This window comes from Symphalangus syndactylus, chromosome 5 (genome assembly GCF_028878055.3).
Source record: "Symphalangus syndactylus isolate Jambi chromosome 5, NHGRI_mSymSyn1-v2.1_pri, whole genome shotgun sequence".
Lineage (NCBI taxonomy): Eukaryota > Metazoa > Chordata > Mammalia > Primates > Hylobatidae > Symphalangus > Symphalangus syndactylus.
Window position 1 is genome coordinate 89,161,429 of NC_072427.2, and position 22,256 is coordinate 89,183,684.

At 48.7% G+C, this 22,256-nt stretch overlaps 1 protein-coding gene across 3 annotated transcripts in view; it reads right to left on the bottom strand.

Annotated features, from left to right (window-relative positions):
* The window catches only part of BACE2 (beta-secretase 2), a 109,684-nt gene extending 90,371 nt beyond the window's left edge, over positions 1–19,313 (bottom strand). For all 3 annotated transcript variants that reach the window (XM_055279752.2, XM_055279751.2, XM_055279753.2), the window contains exon 1: positions 18,302–19,313. In XM_055279752.2, the coding sequence (XP_055135727.1) occupies positions 18,302–18,613 (312 nt within the window). In that variant the 5' untranslated portion in view covers positions 18,614–19,313. The remainder of the gene's footprint in view (positions 1–18,301) is intronic.
* Between the last annotated feature and the right edge of the window lie 2,943 nt (positions 19,314–22,256).

The window sequence follows — 22,256 nt, forward strand, 5'->3', positions numbered from 1 at the left end:
GCCAGCCCAATATTTTTTTCAGTATCTCCACTACTGGGTAGGTTCTCCAGCAAGTCAGAGCCTCTGAGGTCTCCCCTTGGGCAACGCTGTTTACCCATTTCCCTTCCTCCATTTGTTTAGCCCCCCTCTCCACCCAACTCCAGATCTCTATGGAATTTAGGCTCAACATTCGACTGCCCATTTGTAGCTCATAATCCATTTCTATAACACCTTGCTATCTATATTTACACCTTTAGAGAACACGGGAATTTAAGGGGGAAGAGTAACTAGGCTTTTGCTAATCTTGGGCTAATTAAAGCCCTCTGTAGAGAGATCCTTACTACAGCCATGGGAACAACAAGGAGCATCCCAAGGGACTCGCCACTAGGGTGTCTTTTAAGCTATTGGAGCAAATTCAAATTTGGCTTAAAGAAAAAGAAACTCATTTTGTATTGCAACACCATTTGGGTTAAATACAAGTTAGATGATGAATATATCTGGCCTAAACATGGTTCTATATACTATAATGATATTTTACGATTAGGCTTATTTTGTAAAAGAGAAGGAAAATGGGAAGAGATCCCTTATGTACAGGCTTTTATGGCTCTATACTGGATCACATTACTTCCAGGCATTAGAATGCCATGTATAAGGGATCCCCAACTAGCTGCTCCCCATAGAAAGTTTATAAGCCTCCCCAGAGTCTCTTCAGTGCCCCATTCCTGAGTGGGGGTTCTCGCCAATTCTCTAATGAAAGATTCCACCCCAATATCATCAGGCACCTTTCCCCCCTATCCAACTAGCCCTAGCCTATACCCTCCGCTGCCCAAGAAAATGAGTCCAACCAGTACACCAGGAGTGGGGCTCCACATCAGCCCCTAAAGTCAAGCCTGTGTCCACTGTGGGAAGTAGCTGATGGAAATGAGGGAACACTCAAAGAGTACATATGCCATTTTCTATGTCTAATTGGACCTTATAAAGGAAAGAATTGGCCAGTTTTCAGATAAACCAGGAAAGCTTATACAAGAGTTTGTTACGTTGACTATGTTCCTTAAAGTGCCATGACTTACAAATATTGTCATCCGCTTGCTGTGCTGTGGGGAAAAAAAAAGTAGAGGAAAAAGTGTGTGGTTAAGCCAGTCAATTACGACAAGGTTAAAGAAATAACTCGGGGAAAAGATGAAAATCCCGCTCTGTTTCAGGGTCCTTTCGTTGAAGCACTCAGGAAATATACTAATGCAGGCCCAGACACCCCAGAAGGGCAAGCTCTCCTGGGTATACACATTTTATCATTCAATCTTCTCCTGACATTAGGAGGAATCTACAAAAAGCAGCAATGGGACCTTCAAGTCCTAGGAAACAACACTTAAACATAGCCTTTAAAGTTTACAACAATAGGGGCAGGGCAAAAGAGGGGAGTAAAAAGAAATAGCCAAAAAGTACAATTGTTAACTGTGACTTTAAGGTCCCTTCCCCCTCAGGGTTACTCATCTTGAGAAAATGTTACAAAATTAGCATCTGGGATGTCTAAACAAGACTTGATGCCTGACTTGCTGACCCCTGGGCCAGAATCACTGTGCCTACTATAAGCAAAAGGGCCCCCGGCAATGCGGATGTCCTAACTGCTCTGGTGAGAGAGAACAATAACGACAAAAAGCTTCCATCAATACTAGAGCTGACCTTCTTCTACCAGCCCCAGTGAGCTGCTTAGCTCAAGCAAGTTTACTGTCCCAGAGGATGGCTTTCCACAGTGGCAGATGAGCAGCCGCCTGAACATTTGCTCTAGTATTTCCACTGCTGAGTGTGCTCTCCAGTGGCCTGGGGACTCCAGAATCTCCTTTTGAGCAATGCAGTTTGCTCCCTCCCCTTTTTAGTTGATGCTACGGGATTCCCTGTCCTGCCTCTTCCTGTTTTCCATACCTATCGGGGCAAACAAAATTTGGCCAGGTAGATGGGTCCCAGTTCCGTAAATAACTTGAATCCAGTTGTCTTGTATAGGTCGTTTTATTTAATACGTTTTTGGGTATATGTACATGTATTGTGATGTGTGTTGTGTCTAGCGTGCTATCAAATTGGCTTACAGATAAAAAAATGCTCATACATTCAACAAATAAGACTACTGAAAGCTTATTAGTTTGAAGAGAATCTTGTATCTTCCAAAATGTAACTTTAGGATTTTTACCCAGGTAAAAATAACTGATGTTCATAGGCTTTAAAATGGTTAAAATGGCTTTAAATGGTGACCAGCTTTGCATGGTATCTTGGTTCTCGGTGATCTAGATAAAGTTAAAAGTGAAATAATTAAATACATGTAAATGGGATATGCTTAATGTATGGTTTAAAATCATAAAATGGTAGAATGGTTCTCATCTATAGAATGACTATATCTAGTGTGATGTTCATGACTTCTTCCTTCCTAGGTTTACATAAAATGTGCTAAAGAAATGTATTCTTTATTGAGAAAAATTTTTTTGTCTAATCTGGAAGTTATTAAATGGGAGGTTCAAAACATGAGTGAACCAGTGAGTAGAAAAAGAGATGTAAAGAACATTATGAATAGAAAATGTATTTTTTGTTTGTTTTGCAAGGAAGGATATAAAGAAAGAGTAATTTTATATGTGGAGAAATCTTATATAGTAAATTCCTATCCTAGAGTAAAATAACTTTAAGAAAGAGGTAGTATAGAACATGTCAGGAAATTCAACCACGTTGTAGATGATCTAAGTCATCTGCACAGTGTGGATGAGTGTGGAGGTGGGTGGGTACTCATTGGCCCTTGAACTCCTTTTGAGCAGTATGGAAGCCAAGAACTAGAAGCCAGGAAACGGGGTTGTAAAACTGATTTGCCTATGGATTTTATGTGTTGAGCTGCTGTGGTCTTGGCTTGTAGTAATTACCTATATGAACCTTCCCCCTCCCCTTTAGAATTTAGGACAGGTTCAAAAGGCCCTCCAATATAAAAATAAAATACTGTCCTTCCCCACAAAGGAAAAAATAGCTCCCCTGTTAAACCAGGAGACTTAGTCTTCCTAAAACCTTAAAGACAGGGTAAAGACAGGGATCCCCCAAGAATCAATTACAACAAAATGGAAGAGCCCTTATCAGGTACTGTTAAGTACCCCCACTGCTGTTAAACTTCAGGGAACACCTACTTGGGCACACAGATCCAGGACTAAACCTGTTTCTTATGAGTCACAGGCACAAAGGAAGGACACTACAACCACAACCAATATCAGTAAAGCTTTGGAAGACCTCTGCTACCTATTTAAAATAATCAACACTCAGCCAGAAGAGGTAATGTAATGCTGTAGATGGGAATAGGAGCATTAATCTTGCTCTTCTTCCTGACTGTAGTACTTCCTTTCTATGGCTTTAACCGGCCACCTCCTCCTGGGAAACATCTCCTGTGGGCTTGTTGGGTACAGAGGCTACTCTAAGACCCAACCAGATACCATGATGCCACTGTTAATTCTGTTTGCTCTTCTAATTAACCTAAGCCAGTGTGTATGTGGACGGGGAGGGTGGACAAAATTCTACAGTAAATATTTCAAAAATTATAGCATCACAGAATCATCTTTATGGTTGCTAGATTTGTCATCAACACCCCCAGGATAGAGAGTTTCATCTTCTGATCCATCTGGAAAAATCTCAGGACCATGTCCCCAGACTTCCTAATTAACCATAGCAATCCCAAAATACCCAAAGCCCTACTTGTGAAGTGGAACTCTCCCCCACTTAGTGGATCCCACCTGAACCCTGCTGTCCCCCTGCCTTGACCACTATTATCGGAATCTGGGAAGTTGGGCATCTATATCTCCAGTGCACTCATAACTCTAGATTTTGCATCCACTCTTGCATTAATGACACAAAAGTGGAAGCTTCCCTGCAATGCTCTGATCCAACTCTAGTTGCCAAGTTTCCAAGACCACAGGGAGGTAAATGAGATTCCATTTGTAAGTGAAAAGACCATATATGGTACCTTCTCCCGGATGGGAACATACAAAGGAAAAACAACTGCCTGATCTGGGAAGGTGACAGTACTGCCTTCTTCTAGAAAACAAAGATTGTTCAACCACCACCATGAGAACAGGTGGAAAATATCTCTATAGACCCAACCTGGCAACGAAGTATAAACGTTGCACCCTGCAGGGCTTCTCTTGGTGCCCCAGCTGGGCTCATTTTTGTTTGTGACCATGAATGGGAAGAAGTCACACCCTGTAACCACTCCAACTCCCTAAGGAGTCACCCCTTCTTTAAGGAATAACTTTCCCTTGTATCTAAAAAACTTGGAACTGACGTGAATGAATGTTGGCCACTCTTGCCCCTCCAGGGGTCACAATCTAGAACCCCTAGGACCCAAGAATATCAGAAATAAGTAAGCAATAAAACTATTCTGGCAGGAATCAGGGCCGCAATAGGACTAGCAGCACCCTGGGGTGGCTTTGCCTACCATGAGTTAACGCTAAAGAACTTGGCTCAAATCCTAGAATCCTTAGCCACCAACGGAGCTCAGGAATTAAAGCGAATTCAAGAATTCCCCAGACCCTGGTAAATGTAGTTGTCGATAACAGACTAGCATTGGATTATTTACTAGCTGAACAAGGTGGAGTCTCGTGCAGTTATTAATACAACCTGCTGCACATATATTAACTCTGGACAGGTTGAGGTTAACATTCAAAAGCTCTATGAGCAAGCTACCTAGTTACATAGATAGAACCAGGGCACTGACCCCAACTATATCTGGTCAACCATCCAAAGTGCCTTCCCAAGTCTCACCTGTTTTTCACCTCTTCTAGGACCTTTGACAACTGTCTTGTTACAAATTTTTGGTCCTTGCTTCTTTAACCTCTTAGTAAAGTTTGTGTATTCTAGATCACCACAGTTCCAGAGACAATGCTGGCACAAGGCTTCCAGCCCATCCGGTCCACTGACACGGAGAATGAAATCGTCCTGCCTCTGGGCCCCTTAGATCAGATATCCAGAGATTTTTACTCCTCCAGTACTAGGCAGGGCCTACGTCCATAAACTCAGCAGGAAGTAGTTACAGAAAACAGATCTCCGCCCTTCTGCAGCCCCCTTAAGATTAAGGAGGAGTATCTAATCTCTGAAGGGGGAATGAAGTAGGAGGCGGGACTCAACTCTGGAAGTGGGGCTCAGGCACTCAGACCAAAGTGAGCACTAGCTAAAATAGGTCAAGGGCAGATGCCGGTTTCCATAGGACACACCCACCTGTGTCAAGTCCGTTCACCATGGCCCTGGAAACACCCAGAAGTTACTGCCCCTTTCCATGGCAATGACCGGACAACCCAGAAGTTACCACCCTCACCCTGGAAATGTCTGCATAAACTGCCCCTTCATTTGCATATAATTAAAAGTGGGTATAAATACGACTGCAGAACTGCCTCTGAGCTGCTACTCTGGGCGCACAGCCTGTGGGGTAGCCCTGCTCTGCAAGGAGCAGAGCCTCTGGTGCTGCTGTGCACGGCTGGCCGCTTCAATAAAAGTTGCTACCACCACTGGGTTGCCCTTGAGTTCCTTCCGGGGCAAAGCTAAGAACCCTCCTGGGCTATGCCTCAATCTTAGAGCTTGCCTGTCCTGCATCACTGGGATCATCTCCCAGTAAACTAGCCACACTTACACCCATGTCTCAGGGCCATTTCTGGAGAAACCAGCCCAGGACACTGTTGAATAAAACACACAAGAGTCTCTGTGGTCTTCTCCACCCCACCCCACACCGGGCACTGTCAGCTTGATTCTCCTTTTTAATTGCCTGTAAGCAGGGTAGCATAATGTCTTCACATTCTTTGTAAGGCCTTTGTTCTACTAAAATCTAACCTCAGAGCACAATTTTAAACTAGATGAGAGAGGAGCTGCGCCTGAAGCACTGCAAACCTTCCCCACCATACGTGTGCACTCACCCTGACACCCTCCACTCTCCCTGACACCCTCACTCACGCTGACACCCTCACTCCTCACCCTGGACACCCTCACTCCTCACCCTGGACACCCTCACTCCTCACCCTGACACCCTCACTCCTCACCCTGGACACCCTCACTCCTCACCCTGGACACTCTCACTCCTCACCCTGGACACCCTCACTCCTCACCCTGACACCCTCACTCCTCACCCTGGACACCCTCACTCCTCACCCTGACACCCTCACTCACCCTGACACCCTCACTCCTCACCCTGACACCCTCACTCCTCACCCTGACACCCTCACTCACCCTGACACCCTCACTCACCCTGACACCCTCACTCCTCACCCTGACACCCTCACTCACCCTGACACCCTCACTCACGCTGACACCCTCACTCACCCTGACACCCTCACTCACGCTGACACCCTCACTCCTCACCCTGACACCCTCACTCACCCTGACACCCTCACTCCTCACCCTGACACCCTCACTCCTCACCCTGACACCCTCACTCACCCTGACACCCTCACTCACCCTGACACCCTCACTCCTCACCCTGACACCCTCACTCCTCACCCTGACACCCTCACTCACCCTGACACCCTCACTCACCCTGACACCCTCACTCCTCACCCTGACACCCTCACTCCTCACCCTGACACCCTCACTCACGCTGACACCCTCACTCACCCTGACACCCTCACTCCTCACCCTGACACCCTCACTCACCCTGACACCCTCACTCACCCTGACACCCTCACTCCTCACCCTGACACCCTCACTCACCCTGACACCCTCACTCACCCTGACACCCTCACTCCTCACCCTGACACCCTCACTCCTCACCCTGACACCCTCACTCACCCTGACACCCTCACTCACGCTGACACCCTCACTCCTCACCCTGACACCCTCACTCCTCACCCTGACACCCTCACTCACCCTGACACCCTCACTCACCCTGACACCCTCACTCCTCACCCTGACACCCTCACTCCTCACCCTGACACCCTCACTCCTCACCCTGACACCCTCACTCCTCACCCTGGACACCCTCACTCCTCACCCTGACACCCTCACTCACCCTGACACCCTCACTCACCCTGACACCCTCACTCCTCACCCTGACACCCTCACTCCTCACCCTGACACCCTCACTCACCCTGACACCCTCACTCACCCTGACACCCTCACTCCTCACCCTGACACCCTCACTCACGCTGACACCCTCACTCACCCTGACACCCTCACTCCTCACCCTGACACCCTCACTCACCCTGACACCCTCACTCACCCTGACACCCTCACTCCTCACCCTGACACCCTCACTCACCCTGACACCCTCACTCACCCTGACACCCTCACTCCTCACCCTGACACCCTCACTCCTCACCCTGACACCCTCACTCACCCTGACACCCTCACTCACCCTGACACCCTCACTCCTCACCCTGACACCCTCACTCACGCTGACACCCTCACTCACCCTGACACCCTCACTCCTCACCCTGACACCCTCACTCACCCTGACACCCTCACTCACCCTGACACCCTCACTCCTCACCCTGACACCCTCACTCACCCTGACACCCTCACTCACCCTGACACCCTCACTCCTCACCCTGACACCCTCACTCCTCACCCTGACACCCTCACTCACCCTGACACCCTCACTCACCCTGACACCCTCACTCCTCACCCTGACACCCTCACTCACGCTGACACCCTCACTCACCCTGACACCCTCACTCCTCACCCTGACACCCTCACTCACCCTGACACCCTCACTCACCCTGACACCCTCACTCCTCACCCTGACACCCTCACTCACCCTGACACCCTCACTCACCCTGACACCCTCACTCCTCACCCTGACACCCTCACTCCTCACCCTGACACCCTCACTCACCCTGACACCCTCACTCACCCTGACACCCTCACTCACCCTGACACCCTCAAGTCTTCACCTCCCTGGCTGCAGCCTGGGACACGCTTTCCCTAACTTCTGAAGGCTCAGTCCTCCTCATGCCAATCTCAGCTCAAATTGCACCTCCTCAGAGAGGTCTTCCCTAACCGCCCTTACAAAGCAGGATTCTTTCACCCATACCCCTTCCCACATTGCACTGTCTCACGGCACTCCTCTAAAAGTCTGTTTACTTCTTTAACAATCTGTCTTCCTTATAAGGAGAGGTTCTGTAAAAGCCAAGACTATCTCTGTCTAGTTGACTGTTGCATACCAGGGCTTAGACCAAGGCCCTGACATGCAGTAGGTGCTTAATCGATATGTTTTGAGGCAAGGTCTTGCTCTGTTGCACATGCTGGAGTGCAGTGGCACAATCACAATTCATTGCAGCCTTGAACTCCTGAGCTCAAGTGATCCTCTTGCCTCGGCCTCCTGAGTAGCTGGGACTACAGGCATGCACCACCAAGCCCGGCTAATTAAAAAAAAAGAAAAAATTGTATAGATGGGAACTTGCTATGTTGCCTAGGCTGATCTTGAACTCCTATCCTCAAGCAATCCTCCCACCTCGGCCTTCCAAAGTGCTAGGATTATAGGCATGGGGCCACCACACCCAGCCAATGTGCTGAAGAAAGAAAGAAAAACATGCTCATCCTTTGAGTCAGGTTCAATTTTTTTCTCCTCTTTAATCCCCAGTCACTCCAGTTATAAGTGATTTTTAACTCTTCTCACACTTTAATGCATCTAGCAAGAAGATCCACGTGGTGTTAGGAATAAGACAGGACCTTAAGGATGGGGGAATCAGCAGGTGTCAGCGTGCCCTGTATGCTCAGGGCAGCTGTTTCCACTGGACATTCTCCCTTTGCCTCTCTGGGCAGTGACTCCTAGGCCAGCCGACCTGCTGTGTCGAGTAACCAGGATTTCTCAATCTTGGCAGGGTTGCCATTTTGGACCAGATCGCTCGTTGTTGTGGGGCTGCCCTGTTCGGCAAAGAATGCTGAGCAGCACTTCCAGTCTCCACCCACAGGATGCCAGTAGCACCCTCTAAGTTGTGAGAACTCAAAATGTCTCCAGAGGATGCCAGATGTCCCCTGGGGCGGGGATACGATCAGCCCGGGTTGAGATCCATGGAGCCAGGTCTGTTTGCCACCGTGGGGTGAAGCTCCATTCCCCCCTTAGGAGGGCTAGGAGGCAGCGTCGTGGGGCCACAGAAGGCCTGGCTTTGCAATCAGAGGCCAGGATGCACATGCCTTCAAGACACAGACCCAGATTGTTAGGCCTCTAGTTCTTGGGTTTTCTGTTGTTGCTGCTGTTCCGTTTTGCCTGTCTTCCCTCCCTTGTTTACTATCAGCCTGGAATTTGCCCACTTTTTCTAAACGAAGATTTATGGAACGCTTACCACACGGCTGACGCTGTGCGAGGCTAAGGTTCTAATACACCGCGGCTCACTTAACTCTCGCAATACTATAAACGCACACTGTTTCATCTTGACCCTTTCTTGGGAAGGTGACAGAGAGGTAGGAAGGCAAACATCTTGTGTGCCCCATCCCAAGGGTGTTACTGGTGGAATAATATCCCCCCCACCCCAGTTTCTAATTTGCTGTAGGCTGTGACGCTGTGGGGCAAGACTCAGAGTCCTGTTGAAATTAGGAATAAGTGTGCTGTGAGGGAAGGGCTGCCTTATTTTAGAACACAGATTTTCTGAATATCTATTTTGACAGGTTAGATCCTCTCCCCTTCCTGCCTGCCTTCTGTCGATTTTCAATGTCTTGATAGTGTCCCACCCGAGTGGCCTTTAGAGATGTGAGTTGTGAGGCACTGGGGATGCAGGCAGACATCCTCCAGCCCAAGACTGCCTCATTTAACAGGGATTATTTCTGCATTCTGGAACAAGCCTCCATTTTCCCCAAGCAGGATTACTCCAGAGAGCAAAACACAGCCCAATAGTATCACATTTCCTTTCTGCTTTAGCAAAAATAACCACTGTCTCATTCAAGGGAAAAGGCCGCCAAACAAATTTGTTACTGGAACCATTTGTAACAGCTTCTAGTGTGCACTGCCTTGGAGCAAGCGCACTTTGTAGAGCAGGGATTTGCAGTTACTTGGGCAACAAGGTAACCACTGATCATTACAGGAAGCTTCAGAAACTGTGGGACCAGTGTAGAAGAATGGAGTATCTGTCCAAACTAAGAATAAAAACAATGACACTTGTATTTTGTATGTCTTTGTCACTTTGTCTTTCTAGTAATTCATTTTTCTTGATATTTACACCTTGCGGCCCCGTGATAGACTGGAAATCTCAAAAACACACGTTCGGCACCAAGATTTTGAGCAGCACCACCTCAGAATGAGATCCCTAGAAAAAACTGCGTGTTTTCCACTTGCCCAACACAAGGAGTTTTTGGAACACGATCTGCTTGAGGTGGAGATTTTCTAGATGGGCAAAGAGAAGGAAACACTGAACCTAGGAACAGTATTCAGGAAGACAAAAGAACACAGCCTTTCTGCACAGGAAACCACTGAGCAGAGGGGAATCTGGCCTCTGCAGTGGCCTCCAAATAGAGTCCAACGGCTGGGGCCAGCGTGGCTGCTTAAAGGGGACTCAAGGGATATAATAAAATGCAGATTCTCAGGTCCTAGTGCAGAAGTCTCACCCAATAAGTCTGGACTGCATGTGGGAACCTGTATTTCTAGGCCCTTCTGCAAGGCATTCCTGGTCTTTCCAGGAACCATCGGCAGCTGGTTTGGGGAAAGGAGCAACGACTCCAAGTGTGACCGGTGAGCTGGCAGCAGCCACCCTCAGCTCTGCTCCCGGTCACTGAATCCGATTCTGCATTTTAACAGAACCCCAGGTGTGGCACCCACACAAAGCTGAAGCAGATTGGTCTGGGGGCAAAATATTAGAGCTATGGAGATTCTCTCAAATGAAATAGATGATGTCATTGACTGTTAAGAGCTTCTAGAAGGAATCTGAGGTCACTTGTTCAAATTCCCTGATTTACAGATGAGGAAACAGAGGCTCAGACAGGTCAAATGACTTCTCTCCAATACCCAACATTCGGCAAGTAGCAGATCTGGGACTAGTACCCAAAGCACCTAGCTCTCCAATCACTGCACAAGCCACACAATTCTGTCTGCTTCTCAGTGGCTTTTCTGATTCAAAAAAAGCTTAGGAATTTCCCCAGGAGGCAGCACGATGTAGTGGGAAGGGCTCTGGATGCCTCTCCAAGGCTTCTGGAATTCATGCCCCAGGAAAGAAGCCACTCTCCTGCCAGCTACAGGTGCTCACCTGAAAAGCAAGCCAGACCATATTAACCCTGGCATTGCTGGTACCTGGAAAACTTTCTGATTCAATGCTTTCCACCTCCTCCTACCCCTCGCCACCCCCATGGCATGAAATCCTGGGGGCTGCTTTAGAAATTGTTTTCTTTGGCTGCTGGTGGGGGTTTGCACAGCTGGCACACTGCACCAGTGTCCTGCCTGCTGCCAACAAGGCCATTTCCCAAGCACTGGCTTTGGAGAAGCTGGGGCTCTGAAGTGGGAACACGAGGCTGCCCTTAGCAGGCCAGGTGTAAGTTCTCCCCCTGCCACTTTCAGCCTAGCGTGAAACGGGTGGAGTGTGCATTCCCACTTCCCTTTATGCTTCCCTGGAATGATGGTGCTGCCCAGGGCATCGCCACGTTACTCTCTAGACAGTCTCTTTGTCTTCCTGCAGTGGCAGCACTGAGGTTGTATATTTCTAGGTGCAGGTATATGATCGCCATACAATAAAAATCTGAAAACATCCCACCCGGGGCCTGGGCTGGACAGCGAGCATTGGCACAAGACAAACCCACTCATTGCATTTCCTTTATGTGGTTAATGTCAGCACTCCCAGAGTATTCTTTCTTCTTTTGAGAATTCTAAAAGCAAAAAAGTGACCATTTTTTTTGTATTGAGTAGCAATAGTCAAATATCAAAATAGTACATCTAGGCCAAGAGAGGATGAAGGGGAGCCAGGCCAGGAAAGTCACCCAGAAGAGGTGACACTCTCTTCCTCAGGTTCCACCAGAAACATGCTTATACCCAGGGAAATTATAGAAGGGGTGCCAGGCTGCCCACCTGCCTCACAGGTATGCCCTATCGTCCAGGTAGTATCTGTTACCTTAACATACAATGAGCCCCAGTGTCTCACCAAGGCCGGGCAAACAGGGTAACCCAGAGGAGGGATCCATGACACACAGCAAGGGACTCAAGGACAGGCAGAGGCCCACAGTCAGTCATAGGAGCCTCAGGTCACCTGGAGAGGGGCCTCACTCACCAGCAAGCAGGACCACCACCCCGCTCCTGCTGTACCCAGTGTGGGGGTGGGGCAAGAGTCAGTGCACACTAACCCCCCACCTCTTCTCCAGCACAGGTAGACCCTGAATTCAGAGGACAAAGGCTTGACCTGCTCTGGTCTATGAATGAGATGTTACATAAATCCCAAGACATGCTGTCAGATACCAGGGAGAAGGAGAAAAACACCACCTTTAAATTCCTCCCCGTCCACCCCTGGGAGCAATGCAGCTAGGTACCACCACCACAAAAGAATAACCACTTGGCCGAGCATGGTGACTCACGCCTGTAATCCCAGCACTTTGGGAGGCCGAGGTGGGCAGATTACTAGGTCAAGAGATCAAGACCATTCTGGCCAACATGGTGAAACCTCGTCTCTACTAAAAGCACAAAAATTAGCTGGGCGTGGTGGCACACACCTGTGGTCCCAGCTACTCAGAAGGCTGAGGCAGGAGAATCGCTTGAACCCGGGAGGCGGAGGTTGCAGTGAGCCAAGATCGGGCCACTGTACTCCAGCCTGGCAACAGAGCGAGACTGTCTTAAAAAAAAAAAAAAAAAAAAAAAAGCCACTCATCACAACAGCTAGCCTTATCCTTTTGGGATCATTCTAGGAGGAAAAAGGAAAAATGGGCAGGCAAGAGGAAGTGAAGCCAACCTACCTACAACAAGGAGATCACACAAGGAGATCAGGGATGAGTATGGCGGGAAGTATGGGGGGAAGCACCTGTTTCATATCAAATATATCCTGATTGATAAGGGGCTTGCCTTATAATGTGTTTAAAACATGAAATACTGAAGCTTTCTACATCCATCCCAACATAAGTGTTTATTACTCATAGGTATTTAAATATCATTGATCTAATCTTGCACACATTGGATTTCTCTCATATTATACATTAATTTCAGCAATTCTAGAATGAGTGCAACATGATATGGGACATTTTAAATTCTTTTTTTCGAGACGGAGTCTTGTTCTGTCACCCAGGCTGGAGTGCAGTGACACGATCTCGGCTCACTGCAACTTTTGCCTCCTGGGTTCAAGCAATTCTCCTGCCTCAGCCTCCCCAGTAGCTGGGACTATAGGCATAAGCCACCATGCCTGGCTAATTTTCACATTTTTAGTAGAGACGGGGTTTCACCATGTTGACCAGGCTGGGTCAGGTCAAACTCCTGACCTCAGGTGATAAGCCCGCCTCAGCCTCCCAAAGTGCTGGGATTACAGGCATGAGCCACCGCGCCCGGCCTGACATTTTAAATTTTTAAGCAGTTACTTTCCAGCAGGAAAAACAATACGGAAGTACAAAAGGGAAGCAGAAACCCTCCTCTCTTCCTTCTCCCACCCTAAGCCCCAGGGCACTGTCTTGCCACAGGCTTCATATTAATACAGCACTAAAATCATCATTTGTTTATTGCCTGTGATAAAAATTACACTTGAATCCCAAATTGAAATTATTAACAATTAAAAGGTGAGGTAGAATCAAAGAAAAAAAAATCCATAGAATGAAAAACTTAGAATGAACTTGTTGTGGATTAAATCATGTTCCCCAAAAGATATGCTGAAGACATAACTCCGGTACCTGTGAACTTAACCTTATTCAGAAAGTGGGTCTATGCAGATGTGATCAAGACGAGGTCAGGTTAGAGGAGGGCAGGCCCTAATCTAATGACTGGTCTCCTTATAAGAAGAGAGGAATTTGACCACAGAAACTTACACGGATGGGAGAGATTGGAGTGATGGCGGCCAAGGGCCAAGAAATGCCAGCAGCCATCAGACACTAAGAAGAGGGAAGGAAGGACCCTCTCCCAGAGCCTCCGGCGGCATAGTGTTTCTGCTGACACCTTGCTTTTTGAACTCTGGCCTGCAGAATTGTGAGAACAAGTTTCTATTGTTTTGAGACCAGGACATTAATGCAAAAATTAGAAGATTATCCACAGCTGAGGAAAGGGAAGACGAGGGAGGTTACACACTTGCTCATGGTCACAGGTGTGACACTAGTGTTCAGGACCTGTAATCACGCCAGGATGCTTCCTGTCAAACCACATCATCTCCAGAAGCATGAAGATGGTTCTTCTCAAAAAGTTACTGTAACTAAAACATTGCACCTAAGGAGGAACCGCAGTGAAGGGCAAAGACTGAGCTGGGCAGACCCAGATTGACAGCTCCGCCCTGCTTTGCCTTCACTAGTGTGGCCCTGGACAAACTACTCTGCCTCTCCAAGCCTCGGTTACCCCGTGTGAAAATTAAGTCACATTATTGTGCACATTTTCCAGGACGTTGCAAGGATACAATGAGGTGAGCCACGCAAAGCGCTTCACATGCCCTTTGAGTGTCCAACACTCCATCAGCAAGAAATCAAGGTCAGCTCTTGATCTTATAAACTATTTCTCAGACTCCTGTCCCTCCTTGTTGTTTCAAGCTGATTTCTTGGCTCACTTTTCCCAGTCCTCTGTAATACAGTCTTTGATGAATTCTTTCTCTAAAGCCCAGGAGCTGCCACTTCTCACTCGAAGGAGCTGGTGGCAAACTGGCTTTGACTTTCTTGTTCTTTCAACCTCAGTAATTGTTTTTTCTCAGTCTTTAATAGTTTACCATTTGAGGTGGCTCCCTCAGGTTTCTCCTTGCTGGGATTGCCTTCTTGTTTTCAGCCTCACCTACAGTCAGCTCCATTTGGGGAGCCTGGATGGCTTCTTCTGAAGAACACAAACTCTTATTGCATATGCTTGATCCATATTTTCAATACAAGTCTTCCAAATAATCGTGTACTAAGAGGCTGATAATCAAGTGAATGCACCATGATTAAAATAGGATTCGCCAAAATAATTAGGTGGCCCTTTACATTCAAGTGTTCAGGTATGAGAATAGTTTTGCTGTCTGCTTCACCTGTCTTAATGGAGATGACAGAAAATCTTTCAGAAAAAAATTCCCAAAGGCTTTTTCTGAAGCTACTACAAGGTATATGGCTGTACACCTTTTCCTGTCTTCAGCTGGAGTTATGGTGTTAACATGAAAGTCTCTTTTTTAATAATGGAAATTGCTGTAATTATAATTACTTTAGAAGAGTGTTATTATTATTAAGACCAAATTGCACAGTTCAAGCAGATGCTGGTTGAAAGAACCGTTCAAAAGTTCTACGGTTCGAAAGAACCCACATAATGGGATCAGCCACAAACCTGGCAGTCATCTCCATGCCAACGTGGCCCTGCTCGCCAGCACGCAGGCCTTGCAGCTCTCACGCGGGCTTCTGGGCACATGCCTGTGACTCCTCACAGAGTCACTGGGCAAACAATGGACCTCTAGTTCCTGATTAAAGCCTTCGGGGAACAAGCACACTTCCAACAGTTGACGTTCCCATAAAAGAAGGGGAGCTGGAGGGCTCTGGTTCCCGTTGAACCTCTCCTCTCAAGGCCTCTCCCATGCACACCTGGATCCAGCCCTTCATTCTGTTGCTCATTCAGCAGTGCTGAAGGAAGGAGGAGATGGGGGAAGAGCAGGGAGTTCCGGAGGGTCCAGTTGCAGTCATACATTAAGTTTCTAACACCTTGGGGTGTAAGTTCAGGGTTCTCTGGCTAGAAAGGGTAGTTTGAGGCCCAAACCAAAGAGATCAGGAGGCATGAAGGGAAGGAAGTCGTTATCTGCCTGGTGGTTCAGAACTTGGCTTCTGAAGTTCAGCTCCCTGACTTCCATTTTTGGCCCTCCCTCTTTCTTGCCCTGTTGCCCTGGAAAGTCATTCAGTCTCTCCGAGCTTCAGTTTTCCCACCCCCAAATGCATATAAGACCCCCGAGGGGTGGCGGGTGGTGGGTAGGGATTCCTGGGACAGCACACCTAAAGCACAGAGTGCAGTGCTTGTCATGTACTGAGCTTTCAGACATTGTCTATGACGATTACTTAATTCTTGAAAAATTCTTGGTTATTTATCGCTTGAATTTACAATTCCATTTTTCTCTCCACCTAAGCAATTTTTATTTTAGGCTTCAGAGAATCAGCAGAGAATAAATGCATGACTCCTGGCCATTAATAGAGCAGGAAAGCTCACTCCAGGTTCAGAAGTCACCTCACTGCTGCCCCCTCTAGCCAGCTGCTGACACCCTGCTGGTGGCCAGAGACAGTTCAGGGCAACACAGGCAGGTAGTTAATCCTAATGCAGTAGTCAGTAAAGCCTGACTTTACAGTAGGCATTGGGAAAGATTTTGCTATAAAGCAGCTTATCGCTAAACCAAGCCAGGAAGGAGGTACAGGATATTTCGTTCCCCATCACATGTAAAAATTAAATCTGTCTCTGTAGAAGCAGCCCTCCCTGGAAACATGCTAATGGTTGAGGAAGTAATCTTGCACCAACTACTGCCTTGGCGATGGTAAAGACAGGAGCCTAGGTACTCAATACATTTCTGTTAATTAAATTAATTAAACCTCATCATTTTAAAGTAAAGGTCATTGAATTAATTAACAGGCAAGTTATTATTTATAAAAGCTTTTTTTTTTTTTGATTGCCCAAGTTAAGTATTTCTTAGTCCTTCTTCAGGCTTCTTCCTTTCCCCTTTGCTCTGGAGGGAGGGTTTCAGGGCTGCTTTTATCATAGCCCTCAGACCACCCAAATTTACTTTTAGTAGAGAGAATTCCCTCGCATCAAAGCACACATGTCAAATGGGGATTCATTCAAGGCCTGTTCCAAAAGATTCTCTGGAGGTCACAGAAGAGGTTCTTCCTCAATATCTTGTCATATTTACAAGGTTCTCAGCACTAGGCACATGTTCCCACGTGTTGGCTGCACCAAGACCACATCTTACAGCCAAGTTAAGCTCCCTCAGCTGAAGGAGATTCCTATGCCCTCCCTCTAACCATCCACTCCCGGAGATGGCAAAGATCACTCACGTGGCTTCCCATGACTTAGATGAAAGGCAACTAGAATCAAAGTTTGAATATACGCTTTTGAAGGTTTTTTTTCCCCTAAACTAATTAAACAACTACAGAAGTTATTCGGCAGTTTCCTTTTTTAAAAGAATTAGCATGGCATGTCTTTCCTCTTAAAGTCTTGAATAATTTAATGAGAATTATACAAAAGTCATGAGTATGTTCTATTTATGGGGGAATCATAGCTGAATCAAAACCCAAATGACAATGTTAAAAATAAAAATAAAGTATCTTCAAATACCGCATTCAATTGAGCAAAGGACTTCAAATCCCACTTGGATTAGATAGTTTGAAAGTAGGAGGGGAAGCAGATCAATTGGGATTTTTTTTTTTTTTTTTTTTTTTTTCAGATTACTGTGCTTGGGAACATTTGTTTCTTGCTACAAAAAGTGTTAGTAAATGAACATCAGAGTAAGAGAAAAGGAAAGCTGTTTGATTTTATTTTTGTGTTGTAATCGGGATACCACTTGGTCCCCGGACAACTCACTCAGCCCCTATTTTTTTCCTGGTAGCTGGACTGCATTTCACACTCTCTGCACACCCGCGTGTAGATGCATCGCTCCGTGCAGAGGGGCAGGGCCGCCGGATGAGCGAGGACACAGCTGACAAACCAACTCGGAGAAAGCAAAGCGGGCGCAGGGGAGACGCTGCTCCTTCCTCAGAGCAGCAAGCGAGCCACTTCTTAACCGGGTTGCTTTTAGCTGAGCTCATGCATAAATCCTTTTTAAAGGGTACTGCGCCTTTGGAAGCCGGCCACGAGCCTCTTTAGCAATGAGACAGCATGGTGGGGGGGCGGGGGGGGAGGGAGAGTAAGAACACGAGGTGATTTTCCCCATAATAGCCCGTCGCCCAAGGCCCACCGCTCCGTCTCCCGCTGGAAGTAGGTGTCGCCCGCAAGAAGGAAATCACGTTATTGGAGGCGGCAAGTTCCAGGTCTCCTCTCCCGCCCAGCCCCGCGGAGGGGGAGCTCACAAGTTCTGAAACACTCGCGCACATCCCTCCGTGCGCCCCGGGCGGGGGCTGCCGTCCTCCGCGACTCAACAGCGAGCGCCCCCGCTCCCCGGCCCACCCGAGCCCCTCTGCGTTCCCCGCTCTTCTGTGCGGGGACAGCTGCTGCTTTGGGGGCGACGCTAAGCCGCGTGGAGGCGTCTCTGGACAGCCCCCTCCCTCCAACGAGCCCGAAAAGCCCGCGGCAGCAACCGGGGGTCCCTACCTTCTGCGGGGGGGTCCCGATCAGCATCTCCAGGTAGTAGCCGCGGCCAGAGTCCCCCTGGAGGTTGTCTACCATGGCCAAGAAGTTGGCGGCGCCCGCGGCGGACGCCAGGGCAGGCTCCAGGGCGAGCGCCAAGCCGTCGGCGTGGCGCTCCGCAGGGGTCCCGGCTTCCGTGGTGGGCGCAACCACGCGGTTCGTGGCCGCGGCCACCCGGAGGGGCAGCGTGAACGGCGCGGGGGCCAGCTCCGGGGCGGCGCGCAGGAGCCACTGGGCCAGCAGAGGCAGCAGCAGCGCCCGGGCCAGTGCGCCCATGCCCACGGCGGGGCCTGGGGGGCGCGCCCAGCCCAGCCGGTCCCGTCCCGTCCGGCAGCCGCGGCTCAGCGACTCGGCCGGCGCGCGGGGCTGCGGGCAGGGATGGGCGCGCACCGGGACCGGCGGCGGCGGGGAGGACGGGAGGAGGGCCCAGGGGAGGAGGCTCGCGGGAGGGGAGGAGGCTCTCGGGAGGGGAGAAGGCGGAGGCCGGGGAGGCGGGCGCGGAGGCGCAGAGCCGCCCCAGCCCGCGCCGCCAAGTTGGGCAAGTTCTTCTCCGCTGCCCCCTCTGGCGGCCGCGACTGCCCCGCAGCGGCCCAGCCCCTCCCCCGCGGCCAAGGTCACAGCGGGGCTCGGGGGCCGCCGGGGTCCACCTGCGCCTGCCCTGCCCACCCTCGCCGGGCTCAGGCCGCGCCTCTTCCCCGGGAAACTCGAGTCCCGAATTTCCTCGGAAAGCGCCCCAGCGGCCACGGCCAACGGATGTGACGAGGCTCGTCTGATACCGGGGGAAAGTTTCGAGAACCCTTAAAGGGGAAGCGAGGGCCTGAACTAGGGCTCCGGCCCCGCGCGCGTGGGGGTCCGCGGGGGTCTATTCGCCCTGCAGCGGGGGGGGCTGCCGGGGGTGACTCGGAGGGCAGCCAGGAGAGTGGTGGATCGGGAAGGAGCCTGGAGCCTCGCGCGCCTTTCCGAGCCTGCGCCTCCCGTCGCCAAGCTCCTCCGCCTCATTTCAGTCGCCGGGTCTGGCTGCTTTCGAGGCGTTTCCCGTGCGCTGCCCCCGAACCCCCGCCCCCAGTCCTGTCCATTTCCCGGCCTCATCACCCGGCGGCCCCTGGGTGGTTTTAAAGAGGTCTCAGTGGAGGCTGGGAGGGTGGAGGGTGGAAGGAGGCAGAGGAGGGTGCGAGAGCTTTGGAGAATTTTCCCTAAAAATCGGAGGAGGTGGGGGGCGTGGCTGCTGCTGGCGCCTGGCCCCAGCCTCATTGCCCCACCTTATTCCCTCTGCTGCCCGCAGCTAGCTGCGAACCTGGGCTTCCCCCCAGCCACCTTTCCTCCACCCCCGCCCCCTTCGCCCCCTCCGCCGCGCCCCTGTCCCTAATACAGGTCAGATGCTACTGGAACGCTCTCTCTCCCCTGGCACCGGGCCCTCAGGCCACCTAATAAGTTGCTGTCAGGATCCCAAATCAGGGCCGCGAGTCCACCCTGCTGCGATCCCTGCCCTTCTCCCCCACCTCCCCTTCTATCCCCAGCCAGCTCTCCGCGGACTATCTAATTAATACTCGTTTAGCCATAGACACCAAGACGCAGAAATGTGTTGAGTAATGCAAACAACGAGGGTTGTTTTATTTTAGATACTAAAGGCAGGGGGGGCAATTATACAAGCTAAAGTTCATTGATTTCTACAGAAACAAGGAATAGAAAATTCTTTCTACCTCCTCCAGCTGAATTATGTTGGCTGTTTTAAAAAACAAACAAGCCCATCTTCAAACAGTGGGGAGTTAGAAGCCAAGCTTCCCGGAATCACTGCAATTTTCAGCTACTTCTACTCAAGATTTGATTTTTATTCCTGTGTTCCCAATTTTAGAATCACGTCTAGCTCTGCAAGGGACCCTTATGTCAGAGATCTTCAACTGTATTGATTTTCTGATGACTTTAACCATAAATCACACTTGCCCCAAACCGTACCTCAACTTTAACAAATCCCCAGCTCCACGAAGAAAGGCATAGCTGGATCCCGTGATATAACTTAAATTGATATTCTCCATAAATCTGCATAGTTATTCCAGAGCCCTTCTATTCATATATTCACGTTTCAGATTTAAGGTTGTAGAGGGAGTGTGATTTTTTTTAATGATTATTTATACTCCTTGGTGTCCAGTCTTGAGGGGTCCAAAAAGACATTCAGACAGCTCTGGGAAGGATATAATCTTTCTGAAAAGCACACGAAATGTATTAGGGCCATTGATAAAGAGGCATTGTGACATATAAGTTTAATACTAGAGACATTTGCTCTCTCTAATAAATAAAAGCCACAAGGGAAATTTTTAAAAAATCAAGTCTAATTAAAGTTTGTACTAGAAACTCGTGACTCAGTCTAGGGTGAGTATTCGTAAGCTTTTCATTTTAAGAGGGATGGTTTGGGTTTGTGGGGAAAAGGATGCGTAAAGATCCAGGGACGGAGGAGCACACAGGCTTCCATGGATGGCAGAGCTGTCTTGTCAGAAAATAATGCAAGCTGAAGGACAGCATTGGGTGACTGTCTCCTTGGTTGTCTCTGTTTTCATGAATGGTCTTAGAGCACATGATCCCTATTCAAGCCTATGGTGCTGGGTAGATTTGGGAGACAATAATTTGACTTTGCAGGTGTTGGAACTGAAATGATAAGTGGCAGCCCTCTCATGGAATAGCATTGATTTTTAAACCATGGTGACCGATGCAGGGCAGAGAAAGGAGAAGGTGAGACCCACCTTCCTGACCTCACCCCTAACATCAGAGGACATGGGATACTGCCCTGCTCTTCCTCACTCCACCAGAGCCTCCACCTCCTTCCCTTCTCCTTGCAGCCTCTCAGCACCTTCGTTTTCAGCCACAGCCTTCCTGAGTCCACTCAGGAAAACAAAAGCCCTGCGATTAGATGGGCCCTCTCTCCTTGGAAAGAACAAACATGGTGGAGAGTGAGGAAGGATCTCACCCTCCAGCCCAAATGACTAATAGAAGATTCCTGGTAGGAACGTGTGGCACTCAGCCAGAGTCACCATCCCATGTTCCACTGATGTTTGTTGTCTCTCACTGCCAGCTCCCAGTTCCTTTTACACCTGCAATTGTAACCGAGCCTATGTTAGATGAATCATAAGGCGTTTGTTTTCCTTTATCGCGGTCCTTGGCTTCCTCCAGGCATGCCTGTTTGCACAGTCCTTTTAATAGAAGGGAGTCCCTTGTCATTAACTTTATATCCTGTCCCCAAGGCTCCTCACGTGATTAATGAACTTGTTTTTCTTTTAAAGAACAATGATCTTTAGGTTAGGCAGGTCTCTTCGATGGCATCCAGAAGTTTGATCAGGCTGGGCCGAGGGACGCGAACAGCTTTGATCATGGGGGATCTTACCTCCCACATACTTACCTTACCCATAGAGGCCCCAGCTGTGGTCTTGAATTGATTCAGAAATTTCAGTATTTTGAATTCTGTATTTCTGAGACCTTTAAAAAAAATGATCCTTTGGTATATCTGCTGAAAAGTTCTGGAAACAATGAGTATCCTTAGTATCATATTAGGGTTACTAAATATCACTTCCCTCCAGAGAGAACCAGGGCTTTTTGGAGAAGGCTGATTTTATAAACTGAATAAGATAACCCTAGAATATCTCATCACACCAGAAAGCAAGGATGTTATCAAAGATTTCTGAGGTCTTGTCATAAGCTGTGGCAAAACGGAGACGATTTAAACATCATTAAAGGCAGTAACTGCAATGCCTCAAAAGACTTCAATTGTGTTGAAATCTATTTGCTCATAATGTTCTTTTTAAAAGTTCATTGATTATCTTTGAAGAATGCTAAGAAGCCCAACTCATTATTTTTAAAAGCTGGCAAAGAAAGGAAAGGGATCAAGCATTTATTATCTTGACTTTCCTGTACAAACTATACCTCAGTATAA